The sequence below is a fragment of the Silurus meridionalis genome, chromosome 20, assembly GCF_014805685.1.
Source record: "Silurus meridionalis isolate SWU-2019-XX chromosome 20, ASM1480568v1, whole genome shotgun sequence".
Classification (NCBI taxonomy): domain Eukaryota; kingdom Metazoa; phylum Chordata; class Actinopteri; order Siluriformes; family Siluridae; genus Silurus; species Silurus meridionalis.
Genome location: NC_060903.1, coordinates 9,709,496 through 9,735,325, shown reverse-complemented (window position 1 = coordinate 9,735,325; position 25,830 = coordinate 9,709,496). Strand labels below are relative to the sequence as shown.

Here is a 25,830-nt window from a genome sequence, read left to right as displayed (position 1 = left end):
CAACCTCCTTTTGCCAACAAGACAGCACTTAATCTCCTCCTATAACATTTCACAAGATTGGAGAACACAGAGAGGATTTTGACCATTCTTCTTTGCACAATCTTTCTAGATCATCCAGTGTCCTGGGTCCTCTCTTATGCACTCTTCTCTTTAGCTCGCCCCACAGGTTTTCGATTGGGTTGAGGTCTGGGGACTGAGATGGCCATGGGAGGACCTTGAGTTTGTGACTGCTGAACCACTTTTGTGTAGATTTTGCCACATGTTTTGGATCATTATCCTGCTGAAAGACCCAATGATGACCCATCTTCAGCTTTCTGGCAGAGGCCATCAGGTTTTATTTAAAATATCCTGGTACTTCAAAGCGTTCATAATGCCATGCACCCTAACAAGGTTCCCAGGGCCTTTGGAAGAGAAACAGGCCCACAGCATCACAGATCCTCCACCATACTTCACGGTGGGCATGAGGTGCTTTCGGCATACTCATCTTTTGTTTCGCCAGACCCACTTAGAGTGTTTGTTGCCAAAAGCTCAATCTTAGTCTCATCTGACCAAAGCACACGATCCCAGTTGAAGTCCCAGTACCGCTTAGCAAACTCCAGGCGTTTACGTTTGTGAGTGTTAGTGAGAAAAGGCTTTTTCCTTGCATGCCTCCCAAACAGCTTGTTGGCATGTAGAGGCGTCTGATGGTTGTTTTGGAGACTCTGTGACCCCAAGATGCCACTCTTTGATGCAATTCTGTGACAGTGAGCTTGGGAAATTTTTTTACTTCTCTTACCATCCTCCTCACTGTGCGTTGTGGCAAGATAAACTTGGGACCTCTTCCAGCCTTGTTTGTCACTGTTCCAGTTGTTTTAAACTTCTTAATGATTCCTCTGACTGTAGATACCGGCAAGTTAAGGCGGTGGCTATTTTCTTGTAGCCATTGCCTGACTTATGAAGGTCGACACACATCTGCCTTACTTGAATGGTGTGTTCTCTTGTCTTTGCCATGTTGACAAATGGGTAAGAGAATTAGGCCTCTGTGTCACGTCATATTTATACCCCAGGGAAACAGGAAATCATGAATTACTAATAAAAAGTCCCTTAAATAAAAGGTTGGATTTTTCTCTTTTTTTGCATTTGGGTTCTATGTTGTTTTAAAAAAAAGGAGAATTTTTAGAAGTCCGACCACATCTTAAACAGGGGTGCCAATAATTGTGGAGGGCACTGTATATATAATATATATATATATATATATATATATATATATATATATATATATATATATATATATATATATATTTTTTTTTTTTAATTATACATTTTTATCTTAAGTGTATGTACATTCATATACTGTAAATGATAAACGACCACCACCCCAAATTTTTTTTTTTTTTTTGTTTAAGCCATAAATTATCCTCCCACACACTTTAAATGCACACAGAAAACATTTGCAAGAAAATAGCGAGATGAATGATGTGTAAATTCATAGAAATACAGTTCTCTATCACATTTATAGTGAGTACATGTACAGTATAAATTTTTTTCACTTCATTATATAACTAATAATTATATTTTTATAATTATTAAAATATAAAAAATAAATATTAAATAAATATAAAAAAATTAAATATTTTATGATTTCAACATAAAACTCCATAAAAACAATTCCCTATAAGTTTTTTTTTCAACTAGAGATCGGGAACATCAGCCAAACAAATTGGTTATGGCAAATGCAATTCCGCGATAAACCGAGGCGCGAGATTCGAACTGCGGTAAAGCGGCGGATTACTGAACACTTATTTACTCATAGCAACAGTAACTGACAATGTTGGCACTGTGATGCCATGTACTAACAAAAATAAAATAAACATGAAATCAATATAAAATAAATACTTTTCTTCTTCATATTCATAATTAACTAGCAAATAAATATATATTTTAACTATTTCTGAAATTAATTCTTTTGTTTAGAGATTGTAGGAATATTGGGATTTTAGGATGCAACTGTACATATGTAATAAAGAAAATCTCTAACCTCCTGACTATGTTTACCTTTTTTTCTGTGCCTGAGGCACTTCACCAATGCAGGAGGAGCATTTTTCACAGAAACTCTGTTCTTGGAAGGCACAAGCACAGAAGTTCAGTTTGCATACCATAGCACAGAGTATACTATATTTTTCCACAATTTGAACTCTCATTCTTTTTGTGTTTCAGTGACTTCAATGACAGAGAACATGTTTATCATGGATACCTCATACATTACACTGGTGCAACCAGTTAAAACCTGTAGCAACAGTGTGGGTTCTGGGGAAATGTAACTCTAAACCTGATCATGGTTTAGGAAGAATGATCAAAAAAAGGGTTCAAGTTTCCTCATATTTTGGCTGGTGAATCAGGTCAGGGTTTTGGAATGAATCAACCTCGGAGTCAGAGTTGTTTATTTAGTTTGAACTGAATAGTGAAAGAACCGTGTTCCCACTCAGCAGACTAGAAGCGACATTAAAAGATCACTAATATTAAACTTGCAATAGTGTGCACATAATGTACTTGAATTCAAGTCCTGGACAATAGTGCCTTTTGCTTAATCATGACCTCCAGATGGCTGGCATGAGGTCATTTGCTCCGTCCGCTCCAAATGTGCAGAAAAGCACTTTTAAAAGTGGAAACTTGGAATGCTTCTGGAGGAGGCCTGGAACTCAAACCCACCCACCCTAAAACTTCAGTGACCCCATGAACACCCAATCAGAGTTAACTCCAGCCTGCATCTAGGCCAATAATTCTTCAGGTCTTGCCAAGGGGGAACATTCCCAGGCAGCTCTTTCCTGATCTCACAAAAACAGACGTGGTTTCCTTTTTTCCACGAACTGTTTCTGCACGTGCCTGAAAATATTCTGTGTCAACACGGAATAGAAATATAAGCCTGCCAGAGAAGAGATTCTACTGCAAATGAATTGATTCTGAAAAGAATGTGGTGAGACGAACGCTCAAGCAGAGCTGTGTGTTTTGATGGCTTGCCCTGATGGCAGATGTTTACTTACTTCCACCACAAATATGATGAAAGCATTTTTGCAACATTTTGACATCCTGAACCAGCAACAGTAAATGTAAATAATTCTTGTTTTAAATATATATTCTATATACATAAATAAAACTATTGGTTTCTGGCTACACTTGAAAAGAATTTAAACGGTTATATTCTGTTTCCGAACGTTGCTTCCTTATAGACCTTTCAATTCAGAGAGAACACAAACACAAAACATCACGTTCTAATTCAAAGCGGCTTTACAGAAATGCGGGTATGTCCTGGATCCCTTATCAGCAAGCGCGAGGAAGGTACCTTTGAATATTCATAAATGCCTAAAGGCATAGAGATTAATTCGACATAACTGCCTAGTTGTACAAACTGTTCTGGATAAATATGTCTGCTAAATGCTGTAAATATTAATGAAATGCAAATATTAGCTCTGATAGTGAAATTCCTTTTCTGGTGATGGGACTTCCTTTTCAGAATCCAGAGGAGATACCTTATATATACAAAACACTCCTACAACACAGAACCTAATCCTCATAGTTATGGCGTTCACAAGATCTTTGTTCCAGTGAATGAACAGAGAATATTAATATATAAGAACTCTAATTTGATGGCTTTCTGTCCACCTGATTTCATGTAGACAAGAGCTCCTCTGACTGACAAACACATGAAGCTTTATTATGGCCAGACTACAGAACCAGATGAAGACCTTTAATCTGTTTTGAGAACATTGGGTGTGACCCTGAGCCCTGTAAGTGGTGGCAGCACTACCTCCGGCACCAATGTATCAATATAGTACCAAAGCTGGTGCTCATTGCAGGTCACCAGACCAAAATCTACATATACTATGTTATTGAAAATTTACATTTTTAAATTCTGTTCCACATGAAAACCATAATGGAGACTCATCTTAACATTATTAAGAATATTCTAAAATGAATTTGTTTATACAGTCTTGTTGTATTGCCACATTGCTCCCTAATTTCTTTTGAGCTTTTTGGAAATGGGTGGATGAATCCACCCACTGCGAGTGCGTCAGACACTGAGCTCACCTGAGACGAGGATGTCGTTGCGCAAGGCACACACTCCATACTCCGACTTGGTGAACTCTGGGTGCTTGGCCAGCGACTTCCACTCACCGGTAACAGGATCATAACAATCTGTGTAGGGCAGGTTAAAGCCTCCTGCCCTCTCACAGCCTCCAACCACCACAATGACCTCCGAAAACCCTGTGGACCTGCATTGAGGACAGAGAGATTGTCAGACTGTAAATGTGTAATCCAACTGTATCATTAAGACTAATGGAAACACTCTGAGTCACCGAGGATATTTGTTTAGTTAGAACCCCCATTAGCTGTCACATGAGCAGCAGCTTTATCTTCCACATAATAAAAAAAGTAAGAAGAAAGAGCAGCAAAAAGTTAAATGAGCAATAAACATTTCTTCCCCTAATGTACCAGCATTGCTGATGCCAATAAAATCACTTCCTAATAAACAACTAGGAAGTAAAATAAGCCAGTGTTTTACACACAGGTACAGCACTCACTTACTTACTGTTACAGTTTGTTGGGCTTTTAGGAACTAATTGTTCTCTATTTTATTCACAAAGCACTATTAAATCTAACAGAAAACAACGGAACAAATGTTTCCTTTTCTGGTTTATGAGTCCAGCTGATAAACAATGTGGCCTGGGCAGCATGATCAGATCTGATCGTACATGGTTTAGGTTTGTTTCAGCAGCTGTGTGTAATGCGCTTGTCAAAAGTGTGGATATACCCAGTCTTTTATCATTTTTGAGAGACGCATGCATGTTCCATTTGTTGATATGCAACAAACCAGTTTATTAAACAGTATGAAAATTGACTTAAAAAAATCTCCCACTGCATGAATAACAGCTTTACACACTCTTGCCATCTGGACTGTTTCTCCAAAGATGAATCTGAAATACTTTGGGCCATGTCTCTAACTAGTGTTCTTCACTAGTTATACAGGGTTATTTAAAAAGAACGAACTGATTTCATTACACAATATTTTATTAAGGAAATGTAATACAAAACTCCAGCCAAGTCACAAGTATTATACTCACAAACAACTAAGATAGCTCCTCTTTCAAATGGTCACTGACTCATTCCATGATGATGCTTAAGAACTGAAGCAATACGTCATGATATCGGTTCATTCTTTTTGGATAACCCTGTATATTACTTTCTGACCTTGCGATCACAGTTTATCCTAGAGCAGTTCAAAAAGATTGAGGTGCGGTGACTGGGCAGGCCATTTAATGATAGTTCCAGGTGACTGTTTGCTCTGTAAATATTGCTTACAGTGCTTTTATATGTGCTTTGACTCATTGTTTTTGTTGTATGGTGAGGTTGGTTTCAATTAGCTGCAGTCTAATTACATGACTGTGGAGTATGGAATGGTAGCCATGTTGGTTCAGTATTCCGTTCACCCGGAATAACGCTCCAACATTTCCTGCTCAAAAAAAAAAAAAAAAAACCCCAAACCATCAAGTTCTTCTTCTTTTTTTTTTTGCATATAAACAAAAATATGTGTTTGAACAATGATAAAAATATGTTTCCAAACTTTTGACAGTGTTCAAGTATATATATATATATATATATATATATATATATATATATATATATATATATATATATATATATATATATATATATATAGCTGACAAGCTGCAAGAACATAAACAAGTTTTAGACAAAAGAGTTACAAATGACTTGGCACTGACATTGCCCAAGATAGTAGGGAGAAGGCCATGTCAGTAAGTAAACAAACAAAATGAGACATCTCTATGTGCTTGCTCTCTTTCTCTGTCTCTCTCTCTCACACACACACACACACACACACACACACACACACACACACACACAATCAAGAGAGTGAGAGAGAGAGCACAGATATAACAAAGCCTCTGGGTTAGCCACACATGCGCCTAATCTTACACACACACACACACACACACACACACACACACACACACACACACACACACACACGTACACAGGCTGCAGTTAATCTGCCGGACTCTGACTACAAGCTCCAATGCTAACTAATGCAAAGCACTGCCAACATCCACGCTAGCACATGTTACTGTGAATGCTCCTGTGTGCACCTGTAGGAGTATTTTTTTTTACACAGTAAACACACTGCTCTGATAACATTACAAACCATCAGCAACATTTTCCTTGGACGTTTTCATGCCATTGTTTCAGGAAACAAAACTCACTGATACAATCTCCTTCACATTATCAATTTTATCTTGATGATTCATAAGGTATCGTGTTGGCTTTTTCTTTTCTAGCTGGTGCTCCTAAATTGTACAATACTACAATCAAGAGTAAACCCAATTACGTTTTCTTCAACGTTTGGTGTCTATACCTGCGTGGCCGGGTCCGAGGTGACATCATCTCATTGCCGAGGACGTGGTAGCGCCGGGCCTCGTGTAGCAGTTGGTAACACTCAGGAGCGTTCTGGATCAGCTGATCTCCCTCCACCTTAAACAGAAACATGGCACATTGGACCAGCAACATCAGACACAACACCAACCACATTTTACAACTTAAACTTTGCAAAAGTGACACTGTACATCATATAAGGGACATCATAGATTAGGAGCAGCATCAGAAGATATACTAGGGACATTACAAACTTAAGTGTGTGCAGAACACATTGTAACTGCAATATTAAATGCTGATCCAGTTAATAAAATCCACAGTAAATCCACGGTAAAAATATCAATATCACTAATTAACATAGGAAACATCACAGCAGACATTCTAACAGGAAGTTGTGTATGATAGACAGTACATATTGTACATACACATGGACAATTATAATGCATCAGACATAGCAAAAGATTGATGAGGGACTCACTACGAATAGGACGGAATAAGTTGCAACATGGCATTACACATCATATAGAGGATATCAAATGTCATACCATGGAATGATAAAATAAGAGGATTACACTGTGTAAATATATGACAGTCAGCATTGATCCAAATGCCTAAGGCTCAACGTTGCTTCAGTGAATATTCTCAATTATACTGTAGATTTACATTTACTGTAGTACCTAAGAACTGCTGCTGTAATCATAAAGGCAGTCCTGTGATCATTCCAGGCCTCTTAACAAGGTCCTTATACTGAACATCTTTTTAACCCAGTCAGTACTGTTTGATTCTGGTACATCCTTTAAGTCAAACTAAAGTAATTCAAGTATTCAAAAAATATCATTAAGCACTAAAAAGGCAAAAAAAAAAAAAGGTGTCAGGAAAATAATAAGATAGCAAGAATGTTAGATACTTAAGCGATGAGACACTGGAATAGGAATATTACTGTACACAGGTTGAAATTAGCAATATTTAATAGCATTAGTGAGGCTACTCACAGTCTGTACAAAATAGTTGGGGTGCAGAAGTGGCAACCGGACGTGCTGGAGAAGCTCCTTCAGCATCGGCCGACGATACTCCACGCTGTGGTAGACCCACCTCATGACGGCTTCAAACACCACCTCTTCCCTGCTCACGCACAGTTCCTCGCTCGCTATGTACTCCTCCAGCTCTTCCTTGCGCAAGTCCAGGAACTCCTCATGCTGTGCCACCTCTGGAAAGTATTGCAGCGCGTAGGCTCGGCAGCGTCCGGCCAGTTGCTTGAGCGAATGCACCTCGGCGAAGCGCTGCATACCGAGGCAGTTGCAGGGATCCAGCTGGTCCTCGAGGAACTTGGCGCAGGCGTCCCTCAGGGCTCCAATCTGGAAGAGACTGGATGTCTCGAAAAGATACTGGACATTTTGCGTGGTAATTGTGGCACGGCCCGTGTAGACATACTGCAACAAGACTTCCATGGCATCAGCCTGGACGCCACTGATCTCCACCAGGGTCTGCCGGCTCTCACGGTGGTCGTTGCAGAACATAGCCTTGAAGTAGACGCTGCAGGCAGAAAGCATGGCACGGTGGCACGGGAACTCTCGTCCCTGCACTCCGATCACAACATCCGTGAACAGCCGATTTGTGCGGAACTCGTCAAAGACGTGCAGCACACTCTCGGCATGTGACGAGCCTGAAGAGAAGTCCAAGCTGTCGTCTACGTTCTTAGAGTCCATCTCGAAGACTTTGCGCTTGACAGCAGGCAAGTCGCGTACAACTGCCGGATCCTCGCGGTTCGCACGTCGTCCCAAGATCAACACCATGACTGCTGTCTGAGGCTACTGCAGATCAATCACTGATAAACCTGTGTTCCGATAAAGTATATCAATGTCCTTGCAAAAATAATCCATATCCTAAACCTGCCACAGCAACTTTTCTGAGTACTGGTTAATCAAACTGGGTGCTTATTGGTTGAGAATTCTAAACATCTAGACAGTAAACGTAGGAAAGGGTTATTAAACAAACAAAGGTAAAATTTGGTCATTAATCTAAAGTGTTCTTAACTGTTTATCGCACGCATTTCACAGAATCAAACAACACAACACGACTAATAAACCTACACAGGCTTATACACAGAGTTTTTCTGAGAGATTTGGTTGAATCAGTAAATTGTTTAATTTGTTTTGTAACTTGATCTGTTTCATCAAAATGGCAACACTAAAATAAGATTTAACCACTAGTATAAAATGCGCAAATACAATTCTTTCTAAATCCTAAAATATCCAAGACAGTGAAATAATTCCCTTATATTAATTTCACATCAAGTATTAACACACCTCATTCACAAAAGCAGATGCACTCACCTGATAGCTGCACAGTGGAAAAAACTGAGAACGAGTGCAGAACACACCAAACCCATGTGACTGCAAAAATGCTGAAACACTACACACTATAGATAATGATACCTGTGTGTGGGATTTGAACAATTATTTTGGATTCTAAACTCATAAGAACTGCATAATGCATAGTTTTGCAATTTAACACAATCAGCACATCAATGTGAGAAAAAAAATCCTGCTTTGACCTTCAGTGCTTAAGCAACTATACATTATCACGATTGTGATTCTTAAGAGTCTACCAAATAGAATCCCAGCTTATTGCATCACTACAAAGGAAAAAAACAGCTCTATTTCTAAACTGGGCACAGTAGCAAAGCAACACACGTGCAAAGATTGCATAATATATCATTCAGAGAGGAAGAACAAGTGAGCAAGTCAGCAAATTTCACAACTTTTTTTTTTTTTTTTGCTTGGGTTGTTTTGGATTTTGGAACATGCCGTGTTGAGTAATAATTATTGATGTTACAAACAATCTGATTATAAATGAACACAGCAGAAGCGATTCTGAGATCTTAAAAATGAACTAAAACATGAAAAAAAAATGTTGTACATCCTGTGCGAATGTACCAAGTAATACAACAATAAGCGTGATATTTTAGTGTTAATAATGTGATCATAAAATATGTATTAAACCATATAATACCCGAATGTTTACTAATAAATGGGTAAAATATTCATTAATAAAATCATCCTACAGAAAATGAACATATTAATTTTTTTGTCATTGTATAAATCAACTATCTATTGATGAGCCAATCTTACATTTTTTTCCCCAATCTCATTAATAAGTAAAATACTTACAATATACATCATTTTGTAAATACACTCATGTAACTCCATATTTAGCCCTGCTAATTATATTCCTGAGAAAGAGGAAAGTAAGTAACAAGGTATGAGCACAAATCCTATTGTTTGAAATACTTTTGGTTCCACAGAATATCAAACGTCACAAACTTTTACTGCACCTTGAACGCTGCACAGGTTAATCTCTCAATAGAACAGGCCTACAGGTACCTACAGGTGTCCAATATAGTTTTTATGTTGAATTATTACAATAACTGACTGTAATTTCACCCCACTGCTTAAATGTCATCAAACTAATTTATAAAACCTAATGTTTCCCTTCTGCTTCTTCATAATGTACAATCATAATGCTGTTATGCAATTTCTAAGCAGCACGCTGTGATCACCTGTTGAGACACTGGCGCTCTTGAACGTACCATAACAAAGACATAACACGCGTGTGATACTGAAAACAAAAACGCGTAAACAAAGAAATATTAAACATCTTAAATATTATTTTTACATTCATCAGAGAGAATAAAACAGATTAAAACACCACTGAGCTGCTGAACTTACCTTATACAAAAGAAACAAACTTCCCACGTTACCAATTATACGAACAAAAGGAACAAAGACGGAGGGTCCATATGTGAGTGTCAGCAGACAGGAGAAGCATAACTGAGTCAAAAGGCCGAATTAGTTGTATTTTTATTTTGACGGAATATAAATGTAATGTATATATCTTTCCCAAACTTTACCGTCATATCCGCCACCGACGAGGATACAAACGAGTCTGTTAAGGTCAATAACGCACTGAGTTGTTTTTTTTTTTTGACAAATTATAAAAAATAAAAAAATCAGCTGTTTTGGGAATGCTGGGAAATGTCGTTTTAGAGAGCCACAGTTAGGAGTGCTGAATACTGCACAAGAACACCTTTACCCACAATTCATTTGGGGAAGGCCGCCAATGTGACTGACTTTGTTTGCAAACAAAACAGGGACAGCCTGGGGGCGGGCTCGTGCAAACTGCTCACGCTGGAACTGTGACGGAGTGGAGCAGGAAACCATGAACTCGTTTTCAATTCGGTGTTGAGATCAGTGCGGGTTTGATTTCTGATTTGCGTTTTCGTTTAAACGAGTTTGTTTGGATCTACAGCAAAAATATTCAAAAGACACACAAAAGAATTTGAACACACACACACACACACACACTATATATATATATATATATATATATATATATATATATATATATATATATATATATATATATATATAATTATTGAATTATTTTCCAAATTGTACATTAATAATAAAGACATCCAAACAATGAAAGACTCTGTGCTCACCCTTTCCTCTGTACAAGACAAATGATGGTCTAAAGCACAGTTAACCCTTGCCAAGACACACCTGTGTACTGAAAACCATTTCAGGTGACTTCATTGTGAATTTGATAAGCGAATGCTACGCTGTCATCAAAACCAAATCCGGATATTTTGGAAAACCTAAACTAGTAAATGTAGTCTGGGTTGTTTAACCCTTGTTTCGTTTACTGCATAATTCCATATGTGGCAGGATGGTCAATGAATGGATAAAAGTTCTGACATCATGCAGAAAAATGGTGATTAATAAAACCTTGGTAATCTGGTTCCTGAAAAGCTGGTCAAGCATTCAGTATCCATGAGTAGTGAACAGGAAAATAAAGCAGAGCAGTGAAATGTGAGTCTCTGCTGCTATCTTTTATCCTGGAGGTTTATGAAAGGAGGTGTATAAAAAGCAGGAATTTGAAACTTCCAATAAGTTAAAGAAACACTGTAAAGCAAATGTAAACCAAATGTAGTCATGAAACAGGCATATATATATATATATATATATATATATATATATATATATATATATATATATATATATATATATATATATATTTTTTTTTTTTTTCCTTTTTTTTTTTTTAATAATATATTTATAATACAGGTATAAGCAAAAGGTAAAATACATGCATAATTAAAATCGTCAAACTGCATGCAGATTTATAGAGGAGATGCTTCAGTGCTGGCCAGGTGAACTTCTGTTGATATCTTATTCAATGCATAAAATGTTTCCCCTTTTAGTCTTAATTAAATCTACTGTATATTATATCTGAAAAATGCTGTAGAAGAAGAAGGTTTATAATTGTCTATGAAAAGGCTTTCAATTAAAGGGCAGAGTTTTTTTATTGATTCAACATGACAAGAAAATGTCTAGTTTAATGTCAGTGTAATTAGTTACAATCTGGCAGATTACTGTGCTAGTTGATAGACAACATGATAGACATTTGTTGAAACATCTAACCCTTTATCATCTTATACAGCAGGTTCTGGGTCTCTTGTGATGTTTAATCAGTGCATGGCCACAAGCTTGGATGATTTCGAATGGAACATTTTTAGAAAACATTATTTGCCCGATTCTGAGTTGGATGTTTGCGACTAGTTAGTAGGAGTATAAGGGTTACAACTCTCAGCATTATTTGTTGACAGTGACAGATTAAGCTTCCCACATTGTGTGTATGCAAATATTAAATATTTACGATGAAATGTATCTCACTTCATCCATTATTAACCTGTTAACCTCCTGTACTACAGTCCACTATCGCCCTCTGTTGGTTATGTTTTAAAATAGACTGCTTAATGTATTCTACACTGTACAGAAAAAAGAGGGAATGTGAGAGTAAGAAATAGATGCATGTGTGCAGAGCATTTAAATGATCAAATATATATATGCATATGGATGACAAAAAAGTAGAACCACTGTGTAGAAGCTCAGACCTACCAAGTGTTACATAGATTCCATGTATTTCCATTTATAGAATCTACTTTAAGACTTTTGCCTATTACGCTGCTAATTTGAATTCAATTCTTGATTATTTTCTATTAAACTGTGGACTAAGAAGAAATACAGATGTATATTTAGTTGCCTGGTGTGACAAACTCCACAGAAAGTACACAGAAGAATTATCCTTGGAACTGGACTAGAATGACTTATATAAATATAAAATAAGAGAAAATACAATGACAAGTGGAAAAAGGCATACAGTATATTGTAAAAGGCATAAAACATCTGGATAGGGAGACCACAGATTTTGGTGTCATTAAAAACAAATAAGCAAATAATCATAAAAGCTGCTCCACTCTACAGAACAGCTACAAATTCATACAACATATCCATCAATAATAAATTGCATCAGAATTGCAGATACAATACAAAACACACACACACACGCACACATTATTTATATATATATATATATATATATATATATATATATATATATATATATATATATATATATATATATAAAACAAAAGTGAGTACAATCAGCAATCATGATATTATATGCTTTCAAGGGACAATATTATAGAATTGAAACTTGGATATACTTTAGTCCTCTAAAAATAACTCATCATACAGCCATTATTGTCTAAATAACCAGCAACAATAGTGGGTACACCCACTATTTTACATGTCAAATCTGTGTCCAAAGTGTCAATATTTTGTATGAGCACCACTGTTATTCAGCACTGCTATAATCCTCCTGGGTATGGAATTCACCAGAGCTGCACAGGTTGTTGCTGGGATCCTCTTCCACTCCTCCATAATGACATTACAGAGCTGCTGGATGTTAGACACATGGCGCTTCTCCACCTTCCACATGAGGATGCCTGACAGGTAGCTCAATAGGGTTCAGGTCTGGAGACATACTTGGCCACTCCATTACCTTCACCTTCAGCCCCCTCAGCAAGGAACATGTTAAAATACATATTTCCCTCAATGAACCACAGCTCCCCAGTACCAGGAGCACTCATGCAGCCCCAGACAATGATGCTACCACCACCATGCTTGACTTTAGGCAAGAAATACATCCATGTCCACGTTGATTAGAGCATTAAAAACTTGAAATGTATCAATTTAAGGTACATATAGAACAAATAAAAATGTGCGATTAAATTAAAATATTTTAATATATATAATTTAAGTCCTGTTCAAAAGTAGCATCTACATTTTCATAGAATGACAAATCAAACAACAAAACCAAGCAAAAGAAAATGAAAGTGAAATTGAAAGGTGACAAAGTAGTCAAACAAGAGAAGCAACAATGGCAGCAATTAGACACTTTCAATCTTTAGAAGATAATGCCACCCAACAACTATTAGCAACAGGTATAAAAAAAAACAAGCAAGTGGTAACTTAAAAAATAAAAATGGCTTTGTTAAACTATTCCATTATGTTATCATTTATTTTAAAGACCACAGACTCTAATTCTGAGTAAACCGATTACACGGGTGAGTAATTAGTAGTCACATGAATGTTCAGTATTGTTTACAGTCAAATGGCACCGCATAGTATACTGCATAATTCTTCAAAGCAGGATATGTTATTAAAGTCTAAAAATAAAATGGTCTTTTGAAAACCTATACACAATGTTGACAAAAATGATCGTTTTAAGAATCACATAACAGGTGTGATGGCCCTAGGCCTATTTAGCCCAAAGAAATCCAGCAGTGCCCCACGCAGGTCCCTGTATCTGAGCCCATACAGATAAGGTGCCAGGGCTTTGGGCAAAACCAGCAGGATATTACACAGTATCAGCGAAACCCAGAGGCCTACACTGGGATGTAGCTCACTGCTGTAGCTGTACAGCAGCAACTTGATGACCAGTAGCAGCATGGGGCACACAGACAGGAACAAGTTGAGATAGTGAACAAAAAATGTCCCTTTAGCCCGGGATGACCGTTCTCCTCTCCACACACCGGACTTGCTGGTATGATAGTACAGAAGCACATAACCAAATACCACCAGCAGCAGAGTAATTAGAACAGCTGTGACAGTTAGCAACATGCACACCTGGAGTGGTTTTGAGTGGCTAACAGTCAGCACGAGCACCAGAGGCAGAGAGCAAATGTGTTGGGTACAAGGGCTCATAGTATGGTACCACAGGAAGAGACCCACAGATGCGGCAGGGAAGAAGACAGAAATAACCCAGATAGTGAGGACGGCTGCATAGGTTCTGGAGACGGGCCACAGCGTAGCATATCGTAATGGGGCTAATATAGCCAAGGAAGTGTCCAGCACTATGGCAGTGGCGCTGAAGATCCCACCGCTGTAAAAGATTCCCATCAGGAAGAGCATGGCAGCACAGGCCAAGTCTGACATCAGCACAGTAGCTGCATTCAAGCAGGTGGTAAGCATGTAGAAAGCCACAAAGAGTAGGTCGCTAAGCAAAGCATTGGCCAGTAGAAGGTAGCGGGTCTGCTGACGCAAGTGAGCTCGGGACAGGATCCGGGCCAAGATGATTGGTGTGGTTAAAAATACAGCCAGAAATCCTAGGATGGGGCAAATCTGGAGTACCCTAACATGCCGGGGAGGGAGAAAAACCTGCCACTCTTGCACAAACAACTCCATTGCAGTACGGGAGGTATTAGTCAGAGCAAATTGTCTTCCGAGACGCTCAGCCTGCCCCGAACTGTTGTACCAGTCACCAAATGTACACAAAAGAGACAGTATGAAATCCTCCGCAGCCGTAAAGAGCCTTTCCGTTCGCCCCTGCAGAAGCGCGTCCATTACTGCTGAAATCTGCGTAAGCAAGCGTTCAGCACTGGCAGTTCACACTTCTCCTCACTGCAGAATGACAGGCAAGCGTGTGAGCCAAGTGATATTGAACGGTTTTGGTCATGTTTCCATGGAGGTGGAGATGAGGGTAAACATCACAGTGCAGGTAATGGAGCAGAGTGAGCTCTCTCACTACACAGTGTATATAAACAGATAGCTTAGCCATAACTAGGCCTGTTGTATAACTTAATCTACTTCTGTACATAAACTAAAACATGTTGACAAATCTTTATTAAAATAAGTAATCAAGTACAAGAAGGAAATGTTTTTTGAATAGCAGCAACAATGACAGCAAAGAGATATAACACCCATAACAGCACAACAATAAAATGTGATCAGTTCCTGTAAACAAATAGGTTATTCTTATACACTTATTTCCTGAATGAAGTTTTTATTTGCTAAATATTAGAGATTGTTACAAAGTAGATTTACAGAAATCCATATATTCAGTCCCCTCTGAAACTATTAGAACAGCAAAATCAATGTATTTGTTTTATTTGTTTATTTAGCTATATGATGAAGACATTTAATTTTAAGTTCAGAGGATGAATGTGATTTTAGTGATTAGTCAACATAAAGAACATAGATCTGTGAGTGTGGGAACAACAAGGGTTTCTAGAGGAAAAAATCTGTAAAAGGCTTTGCACACACAGATAGTGAGATAGTGCCATTGATTTAATAAGGCTGCTTCTAGAATTAGCTGACTAAACTTTAGTGATGACATAATACATGAGGGTAGCAGCAGAATGAGGACAGAAGTTCACAAAAACATTTTGTCTGCAAGTTTACTGAGAAATGCAAACAGCTTTATTTGAGGAACTTCATCAGGCCAAAATGGAATGATTCAAAAGACAGCCAACACAAAAAATAGATGAGGAATACTTTCGACTGCCCAAATCAATCATGAGACCTTGAACAAATTAACCAGCATTTTACCTCATAAACAAGAGTCTAACCGGAGAAATCTCTGTACAAAACGACAACTTAAATAGGCTGCCCTAAAAACATCTGTAGCATCACAACAGAAGAACCCACACTTTGTTAAGGTCAGTGGGCCATTGGCTTGATTTTGCCTTGACTTCAAGACTTATATATAGATATACATATACATATACCTATTCATATGCTCATGTAAAAATGTTGTCATCTGATACAAATGCTTGTCAGTTTTATGTTGTGTAGATCTAAATGTTGCAAAATAAAAGCTGAATCCTAAACTGGGATATTCACCTTTTGATCTCAAACCCAAATGTCCCCAATCTACAGTAAAAACTATTGAATTGACCTTGCTGCTCCAATAGTTCATGGTGAGCCAGAGGCAATAGTGACAAGGAAAAACTCCCCGAGACACCATGAGAACGGAAAAAAAGGAAACTCATCCCTGTTATCACCGGATTGTGGGTTTTATAAATCATTACTATTCTACTACTGTATATTAAAAAGTGAGTTGAAAGCAGTGCTCGAATTGAGGGGGGATCCGGGACCTCCCCATTAAGCCATTAGGGTAGGGACCCCCCTGCCTGACAAGTGAAAAATTGACTTTTGGGGGTCCCCAAGATTATTTTATTAAAACATATATGAATTACACAACAACTGGGGACCCCTCATAAGACTTGACTCAATTCGAGCACTGGTTAAAAGGACCCTTGATATATTTCCTTTTTTTAAGAAGAGTCCAGGAATGAGCACAGGACACTCTTTTTATTTGAAACAACAGGTCATAACAACAATAAGAATGGAGGGAGCTGCTACCATGATAAAAAAGGGAGCACTTTCCTCACAAATAGTAATTAAAGAAAGGTTTAAGGCAAATAGTCTGTAGTAATCATAAGTAATGCCAAATGGCTTTTACATATTTTTCAATCCGACTGCATTGTTTTGCATGTTTGGGTATTTGAGGTTACTGTGTAATTATATAATCGTTAAGGGCTTGTTGATGGTAAACTGTTGGTGTGCTGGCTGAGCAATTTTTTCTTCAGCATCTGCCGAACAGTCTCATAGACCTCCCGATAACGCAAACCATACAAGTAGGGGGCACAAGCACGTGGCACAACCATCAGCACCGCCAGATTCACTGTATTGATCCACACAGCCAGCTCCAAATGATAATTAACCAACGCATCAAACTTCGCAAGCTCCACTGTAAACACCAAACCAGGTGCAAAGTATATTAGTAACATCACAGCGTGTGCTAACAGAGTCAGCCGAGCTCGAGAGTAACGACTTCGCCATATTCCAGATCTCCTGGTGACCATGTAGAGACGGATGTAGCAGTAGAAGATCAGGATAGTGCATAAAATCACCCACACGCTGAAGTATATATGCAAGCTAACCGCTATGTCGTTTTCTAGTGACTTAAGAGTGAGCAGCACCAGACACACCTTAAGGTTCGCTGGGTCGCCCTGTTTTCTGACCACCATCACCACCAGCAGTGACAGTGGATACATCAAAGCTATGGCCCACACCACCCCGACAATCTTCTTTACCCGTGACAGAGGCAAGATTTCATTGTAGCGCAATGGCCATCGCACGGCCATAAACGTATCGATGACCATCAGCGTGAGAGTCAACACTGAGGAGCAGTACGTAGTCACTGTGGCAACCATCAAGACCTCGCAGAATATGTAGTGCATTTCCATGTCCAGCGCATTACAGGAAATGTTGGCGAGGTTGAAGCTAAGAAATAGGATGTCTGACAGTAGGGTATTAGCCAGGAGCAGGTAGCGTGTTTCCTGTCGGAGAGATGGACTGTAGAAGATGCAGAAGAGGAGTACTGGATTTACCATCAGAGTGATGGTAGTTAGGAGAGCAGCAGGAATGATTAGAAAATTCATCCCTTCCTTCTGCATGGCCTGGAACCAATCAATAGAAGTAATAGAGAGTAAAGTGTAATTCATCTTTGGGTATTACTGTCGTCCTTTTAAAGATGAACAGGTTCAGGTTTTACCTACGAGTTCAAAGGAGAAAAAACAAGGAAAGTTAATATAAACCTCATTCTTTTTCAGTGAATATACTTACTTTACATATTTCAATCAGTAGAGTTGTGGCTAACAGGACAAAGTCAGGGACTGAAAGAAAAGCTACAAAACTATTTCAAATATGCTTTGTGTGTAAATTTTATTTAGTCTCTCATTGGCACATTGCTGAATAAAAATATTTTTGACAACATACTTCTAGTTCTTGTTCATTAGCCTCTTAAAATCTCATAATTTAAAGCACAAGAAGTGAATTGACTACAAAAATAAAGTATTTTTTTGTTAGCTCCTAAAAAAGACAGAGCTAAACCTTCTTTTTCTCACTTTCAAAAGTGTCAATGTCATATATAAAAAAGATCTAGTGTAAAAGTGGGGGAGATAAAAAAAAAAAAAAAAAAAAGAAAAAGCTTCTGAAGTAAATAGCAGTCTAAGTGAAAGCCAGGAGACTGTCGCTTTTCTATTAAAAAAAACAACAACGGTAATGAAAGAAGGTGAGGAAATAGGGCAGTGGAGGTTCACATGGCACTTGGCAAATGGGCTCCTGATCAGAAGAGATCAAATTCCATTACCATTTAAACTGCTACTGTTGGACCACTGACCAAAACTTTTAACTCTTCACCTGCTCACCTGTAAGTGCTTTGCATAAAAGCTATTTGCCTATAACTGTCATACAAGAAATATATATATAAGAATACAGCACTGAATAGAAGAAATTTATGTAAATCACATGGTTGTTCACATATTTACATAGCACAGGTTTATATTTACCTTTGGTCCAGTATATTATAAAACTTGTAAAAGAACTGTGCTAGACACTTGCAAAATTATGGATAAATTAGAATGGATGATAGATTCCCATAAGCATTTTCAATGACCGATGCATTTCTGCTGGTGTTTTCTGGATTAAACATGAACAGTAATTAGTTAGTAATTAGTAGTTTGTGCATTATTGTGCACTGCATGCTGTACACATCTCTTTAATGCCAAAGCATGGGTTCTTCATTGTCTGGCATAACACTGACTTCCCAAACTCACACTATAACTGATAAAAGAGCGCAATTTATACCTTACAACATATAAAAAAGACATATTGCAGCTTTAAGTAACAATATATCAACTTTAAAATGTCCGCTGTCTGAGATCGTCCTTATCTTTCCAAGCCTCATCTTATCTCAAGTATATTGACCTTAATAATGGAGAATATGGTCAAGTGACTAACCATCTCTCCCCCTTCCCCGAATATCCGCTTCTGATAAGACTTGGTTCAAATTACGGATGTAAAGGTGTAAATGTGTGTAAGGTGGGCCTGATGTTTACGTGTGCTTGCTTGGATCATTATAACAAACTGCCTTCTTAATGTAGTCTGAAGTTTTTACATAATCTGGATTTAGGTTTCATCCTTGGGATCAGATTCAGAAACAAGTAGAAAGTAGTAAAGTGATGTTAGATTGAGGTCATTCTTTTTTTTTTTTTTTTTTGCATTATAAAACAAGCATTTATGTATCAATTAAGATCTTAACGCAGGCTTATCTTGTTTACACAACTTAAGTTTTCCTCTTTACCACCCAATATATTTTGTTTACTATTAAAAATTTATATTTAGCAGTTTGTTTATTTGTTGTATCATTCCCACTATTGAAATTTTAATATATTTGTGTGTTGTGTATTGTTCCCTTTTTTAGGCAAATGTGCCAAAGCTTCACATAAGCTATTCAGTGTACGTGTGCTTTTGCATGCTGTTTATTTACAAATATAACTGACAAATTAAGAACTGGTTACATTTTGGATGTAATTTTAGTTAGAGAACACACTTTACTGCCTCCTTCACTGTGTCTGTATTACATCTGATTTAGAAGGACCATGAAGAGCTACTTTATGAATGAAGTTCCTGTTATTCTTTTGAACCAAGAAGTTTTTTCTAAACAAGATTGGAGTTTAGGACACCAAATGCTGTTGTGTACACAGTTAAAATCATGTCCCCTGAAAGCGCCATTAAGTCAAAGACTCATCTGTTCTATCGATTTAAATTACTTTCAGTCAGAACACACACACATATACACACACACACACCAACCAATTTGACAGGAATAACGATCACTAGCTTACCTTTAGGTCACACATCCATGCTGTCCGTTCGTTCACATCAATGTGCGAATCGATACACACACACACACACACACACACACACGCAGGCGCGCGCTCGACCAGTGCGTCAGCGTTACACCAGCGCGAGAACGCGCCCGTGACCTCAGAGCTCTAGAGGCGCTCCATGACTACACACAGCGTTCTCGGGCTGAATGCTCGCCACCCCAACACTACACTCCAAAACATCGCAGAAAACCAAACCAGGAATCGTTCAGCAGAAACCTGAGGAGAAATTTTCCCTGAGAAGAGAACAGTAGATGCTTGTCACATTATGTTGTGGCATCACTGGCTGCTTGTTTGAGCAAACAAGTTTTTATGATGCATCTTGTGCATCAAGTTCCTGCTTTTCCTGCGTTTACATACAAACATATTTTACAAGATCAATAAAATGCATGGACTCTATAAAATATTTATTTTCATATCAATAAGGCATACCACAAACAAAAAAGTTTAGTGACATTTGGGCAAACTAGTGTCCTTCTGGCATCTTGGACCTCTGTTTCATTTTCTTCTTGGAGCTAGATTCCAAAGAATGGGGTCTCTCCATAACCTCACTGTCATCATCATTATCATTATCATCATCATCATCATCATCATCACTACTACTATACTCTTCACATTGCTGCTCTTCTTCGTGCTCTCTTGCCACAAGTTTCTTGAACACAGCGAACTCTTCCTGTGTGGCCTTGGCGATATCTGTGAGAAAAGTTTCCTCCGAGACACTGAGAAAGTCTTTGAGGCGTGGGTTGAGTATAAGCGTCTGGCCCTTCTTGTCAGGGGTTTGGTACAGTCCACGACGCTCCAGGAAGCTGTGACGACACCGCAGCTCCTCCAGGGAAAGTCTAAAGAGCTTCGCCTTCACCATCTCAGCCTGGTGACAGCCCATACGGAAGTATACGTACTGCAATAAGATAGGGAGAGAAAAGAGAGAGAGAGAGAGAGAGAGAGAGAGAGAGAGAGATTGAGTGAGAGAGAGAGAGAGAGAGAGAGAGAGAGAGAGAGAGAGAGAGAGAAAGTGGGTAAAATAAAATTTGCATTGTGAAACTCAGGACAAAATCTAGATGAAGTGCAGTCTGCTCTACTCCACAACTGGATGGGTTTTCTGGCTCCCTGAACCAGGAGAAAATCTACCTGATATACTGAAAGACTGAGCTGGACAGAAGAGGAAACATTTTTGATAATTGAATAATAATTGTTGTGGGGTTTTTTTAGTTGTTATGTAGGAATTCTTCTCATTTTGTGGGGAAGTGGTAGATCGGTGGTTGGACTGTGGATCGGAAGAAGTTCAAATGGCAGCACCACCGAGCTCCCACTGCTCGATTCTTGAGCAAGGCCCTTTACCCTCAGCTGCTCAGGTGTATACATTTTATAAATATTATATATATATATATATATATATATATATATATATATATATATATATATATATATATATATATATAAAGATTCCTGGATAAGGGTGTCTGCAAAATACACTGTTTTAAAGAGAGAAAAAACATGTCGTGCCATGACAACGTCAGAAGGCTGAATGGAATAACATACTGTAGCTACCTGAAACATGTACTCCAGACGTGCAGGCTCTTCCTCCACTACATGTGGTGAGTCTCGAAGGATGTCTGCCATCTGCTGAGCGGTGAACTGGCATTTTTCTCGGAGGAGACGAGACACAGTGCTCATCCTCTTCACCGGAAACGATAGGATCCGAGGGTAGAGGCTTATCACCCTCTGCAAACTGCCTGACAAACAGAGCCCAGGGTTTATGAGGTGATTTCAGTCAGCAATGCTGCGCTCCTGTTCATAAACCCTGAGCCAATTTCATTGAGAAGTCATTAAAATGTAAATTGTTGTTTGCATAATGACTGTTAGGTGAACGTTCTGAATACAGATGCTGCTGTCTGTATAAGAAACAGAAAAGCGCTGTTCACTTGTCACATGCACTTTATCAGCACAGTAAAATTCTTTCTTCGCATATCGCAGCGATGTTAGGAGCTCAGGTCAGCCATGACACAGCTGCCCTGGAGCACAGAGCTTTGAACCCTTAACCTTCCGATCAGTAACCCTGACCCTTAAACACTGCACCACCACCTCTCCTTTATGGTGTCTGTCAAAGGAATCCATGGGTAAATGAATACAAATAAGATGTTTGTGAATAAACACTATATGGACAAATGTATTGGCACACCTGCTCTTTCCTGCAACATTTGGTTCTTCTCTGAACTGTTAAGACACAGCTAAAGGCTCAAAATTGTATAGGAGGCCCTAGAATAATAATCTTCTTGTTTCGGCTGCTCCTGTTATGGGTCGTCACAGCAGATCTTCCGTCTCATCCGCCTGGTGGCTCCATCCTCAGCATTCTCCTACTGATATACCCCATGTCCCTCCTTTGCACATGTCCAAATCATCTCAATAAGGCTTCTCTAGCTTTGTCCCCAAAACGTTCCACATGCATGGTTTCTCTAATAAACTCATTTTTAATCCTGTCCATCGTCGTCACTCCCAACGAAAACCTCAACATCTTCAGCTCTGCTACCTCCAGCTCCACCTCCTGTCTTTTACTCAATGCCACTGTCTCTAATCCATACATCATCACAGGTCTCACCACAGTCCTATAAACTTTCCCTTTCACTCTCGCAGATACCCTTCTCTTATATAGGATGCCATTTAATCAAATTTTGCATTCATTTGAACTTCGAAACCCAAACCTGTTCCAGCATGGCGATGCCCCTGTGCACAAAGTGAGCTCTCCTTGAAGATCAAGTTTACATGCTTCGGAGAGGAAGATCTTGAGTGATCTGCTATAGAGCTCTGATCTCATCCCTACTGAACACCTTTGGGATGAATGTGAATGCTGACTGCACCCCAGGTCTCCTCACCTACATCAGTACCTGCATTTCATAATACCCTTGTGGCTGATGAACACAAATATCCATAAGCGCACTCCAAAATCTAGTGGAACATCTTCCCAGAAGAGTGGAGGGAATAACAAGAGCGAATTAGGTCTAAATGTGGATTGCAATGCTCAAAACTCACACACCACACCAAGTGTCTGCAAACTTTTGGCAATAAAGTGTATTTTAAGCCAAATAAATAGCAGATTTTTCTTTTTTTAACTCTAATAATAATGTTGGAATTAAAGATTTTTCTAACTCTTAATATTTGCAAATTGGCATGTAAAATGCATGTGATATTAAAAAGCTCCCTACAGACCTATAATATCATTTTGAAACCGTTCGGCAACTTGTGCATAATTATCGTCTGAGAACAATCCATATGATCTCACTTCCGCACCCACCCTACTCGCCAGATTTGGCTCCTGCAAACCTCTTCCTGAAGATAAAGATGCGGCACACAGGTCCCCCTTTTTCATACCAATGCGGAGATCCAGCGCGAATTGCAGATGGTGTTTGACGAGCTTCGAAAAGAGACCAGGACACATTCCAGAAGTGGCAGGAACGCTGGGAGCACTGTATTGCTGTGCAAGGGGACTAATTAAAGGTGGTAGTGTGTAAACAGAGATGAAAAAAGTACTTAAATAAAGTATGCAGTGTGAGGATGACATGGATGTCCCTGGCTCCCTCACACATTAACAGAATGCCGTTGCTCTGTGGATGTAAGGCTGTGCTAACTTTATCAAATCTCTCCTGCAGAGATTCCAGCTGAAGCATGCTTGATCCCCAAACCCTCACAAAAGGATGGCAAAAATAAATGTTAGCTTGTTGAGATTGAGATTGTAAAGTATTGCTGATGTTTTCATTGCATTTTTGCTCCTTTTAGCTGATACAGAGCAGTTATGGTGAACTACTTTTTATTATTATTAATAATAATAATAGGAATAAGAAGAGTTAAAACAAATACAAATATATTTAAATAATAAATATAAGACATAAAAAAATCAAACAGGAAGTAAAAGGAAAAGCTGTTCACCTTCAAGCAGGCCAAGCTTCCTCAGATTTAAAACGCGCTGCTGTAACTGAGCTTCTTTAAGAGAATAAAGTTCAGGACATTTCTCCAGGACCTTCAGCACGGTGCCTGGGTTTAAGCCGAGGCTGAACAGCACGGTTAAGACTGGCAGGTCATGCTTACAGCGATTTTTATTTGCTGCTTCATACACCATCACAGCCTGTTTCTCAGAGAAACCCATTTCAGCCAGAGACTGCAGAGTTATCTCTTTCCTGCCAGGCTGGATGGTCTGAGCAGGTGTGGACAGGGGTGGAACTGGCTGCGATGAACAGAGTGGTCGGAGAAGAAAAAATAACGGCACCCTGGGCAATTCTTTTCCAGGAACACGTTTTGGTAAGCAGGTTTTCCACGTCCATCGTAGAATCTGTCAAAATACAAGTATGTTATTAGCTAGAGAGAGGGATGTATAATTGAAGTTGTTTATTCTAACTACATAATAAAAAAAATAAATAAAGACAGCATTTTAATGTAAAAATTTAGAACTGTGCTTCAGTTCTCATACTATCTCAGGGGTCACCAACCTTTTTAAAAACTTTTTGGGTAGCGATTAATGTGAAGGGCTACCAGTTTGATACACACTTCTGACAAATTTGCTCAATTTACCTTTAATTATATGTTATTATTAATAATTAATGATATTCATCTATGTGAAGACACTGATCACTTTATTTCTATAAATCTCTGCAAGTATTTTCATTTTCAAATGATCACTTCTACAACATTTTCACTAGCCACTAACAATTTTTAACAAATCATGCATTACATTGCATCATGATTGTACAGATGATCAATTACGTAATATACAAAAATCTACTTGGAGACCAGCTAGCTCTAATCTAATCTAAAACATTGTTTGAAGGTTTTTATTTATATTGTCATTTTCAAAATCACACCAATGCAAGTGTGATTTAAAAAAAGAATACCAAAAAAATAAATTTGATGCAGTTCACTGGTAAGTGGCGCTATGGTGAGCTATTTTTAGAAAAGACCATGTTGGTGACCCCTGTCCTAGACCATGTCTACAAGTGTTTAAATTCTCCTCTACCACAAAAAATTACCAACAACTACGTTTTATTAAAAATCTATCTATTATCTAGTTAGATAATGTACACGCACACACTACAGCTTCATCTAGTAGTAGTTTAATAACGAATCGTAAACGACTTCTTACTACTCAAAGTGTAAAGGTAAAGAAAATAAAAGCTTCTGCACTACGTATTAAAATTGCTGGTATTTGGGATGCAGCCGCTGCCTGGAGCTGCGAACTACTTACAGCTACATGTAAACCTCTCTATTCGCTTCCAGCGTTTCAGAAACCCGCTGTGCTTTACAGAGCAATCGACTCAAATCTCACTAAACCCAATCACAATGTAATTATTATATTCTCTCGGGTTTCTCACTCACCCATAAAGCAGTGTGTGCTTGACTACTCATTGGTCCGGCGTCAAAATGTGTTCCCCTGAATACAACTTCATTATAAACCTCGTTCCGGGGTAGGAAAGGGGGAGGGAAAAAAAACAAAAAAA

General features: G+C 38.5%; 4 protein-coding genes across 4 annotated transcripts in view; all 4 read right to left on the bottom strand.

Moving 5' to 3' along the window:
- klhl24a (kelch-like family member 24a) overlaps positions 1–10,421 on the bottom strand; it is a 33,603-nt gene extending 23,182 nt beyond the window's left edge. Inside the window, exons 1-4 of the mRNA XM_046876444.1 lie at positions 10,155–10,421; positions 7,419–8,260; positions 6,410–6,525; positions 4,066–4,250 (exon numbers count right to left, since the gene is read on the bottom strand). Of these exons, the coding sequence (XP_046732400.1) occupies positions 4,066–4,250; positions 6,410–6,525; positions 7,419–8,219 (1,102 nt within the window). The 5' untranslated portion in view covers positions 8,220–8,260; positions 10,155–10,421. The remainder of the gene's footprint in view (positions 1–4,065; positions 4,251–6,409; positions 6,526–7,418; positions 8,261–10,154) is intronic.
- A 2,515-nt stretch (positions 10,422–12,936) lies between these two features.
- Positions 12,937–15,200, bottom strand: LOC124402778 (probable G-protein coupled receptor 148). The gene has a single exon (XM_046876010.1). It carries the CDS (start codon positions 15,174–15,176, stop codon positions 14,064–14,066), a length of 1,113 nt encoding a protein of 370 aa, XP_046731966.1. The 5' UTR covers positions 15,177–15,200; the 3' UTR covers positions 12,937–14,063.
- Positions 15,201–15,252: 52 nt separating this feature from the next.
- Positions 15,253–20,378, bottom strand: LOC124402779 (probable G-protein coupled receptor 148). The gene is made up of 2 exons (XM_046876011.1): positions 20,306–20,378; positions 15,253–18,171 (listed from the first exon to the last, which is right to left on the bottom strand). Exon 2 carries the CDS (start codon positions 18,119–18,121, stop codon positions 17,147–17,149), a length of 975 nt encoding a protein of 324 aa, XP_046731967.1. The 5' UTR covers positions 18,122–18,171; positions 20,306–20,378; the 3' UTR covers positions 15,253–17,146.
- A 355-nt stretch (positions 20,379–20,733) lies between these two features.
- On the bottom strand, positions 20,734–25,806 carry mterf4 (mitochondrial transcription termination factor 4). The gene is made up of 4 exons (XM_046875857.1): positions 25,709–25,806; positions 24,269–24,668; positions 21,896–22,080; positions 20,734–21,245 (listed from the first exon to the last, which is right to left on the bottom strand). Exons 1-4 carry the CDS (start codon positions 25,736–25,738, stop codon positions 20,814–20,816), a joined length of 1,047 nt encoding a protein of 348 aa, XP_046731813.1. The 5' UTR covers positions 25,739–25,806; the 3' UTR covers positions 20,734–20,813.
- Positions 25,807–25,830: the final 24 nt, after the last annotated feature.

What these genes read in the sequence shown, in the direction of transcription:
- LOC124402778 (XM_046876010.1), bottom strand. Translation starts at nt 15,176, where the DNA reads ATGGACGCGCTTCTGCAGGGGCGAACGGAAAGGCTCTTTACGGCTGCG.
- LOC124402779 (XM_046876011.1), bottom strand. Translation starts at nt 18,121, where the DNA reads ATGAATTACACTTTACTCTCTATTACTTCTATTGATTGGTTCCAGGCC.
- mterf4 (XM_046875857.1), bottom strand. Translation starts at nt 25,738, where the DNA reads ATGAGTAGTCAAGCACACACTGCTTTATGG. An exon ending in AAGCACACACTGCTTTATGG is followed by an intron (nt 24,669 to 25,708) that starts GTGAGTGAGAAA and finishes GTATTTTGACAG; the next exon opens with ATTCTACGATGGACGTGGAA. An exon ending in GTCTGGAGTACATGTTTCAG is followed by an intron (nt 21,246 to 21,895) that starts GTAGCTACAGTA and finishes ATCTTATTGCAG; the next exon opens with TACGTATACTTCCGTATGGG.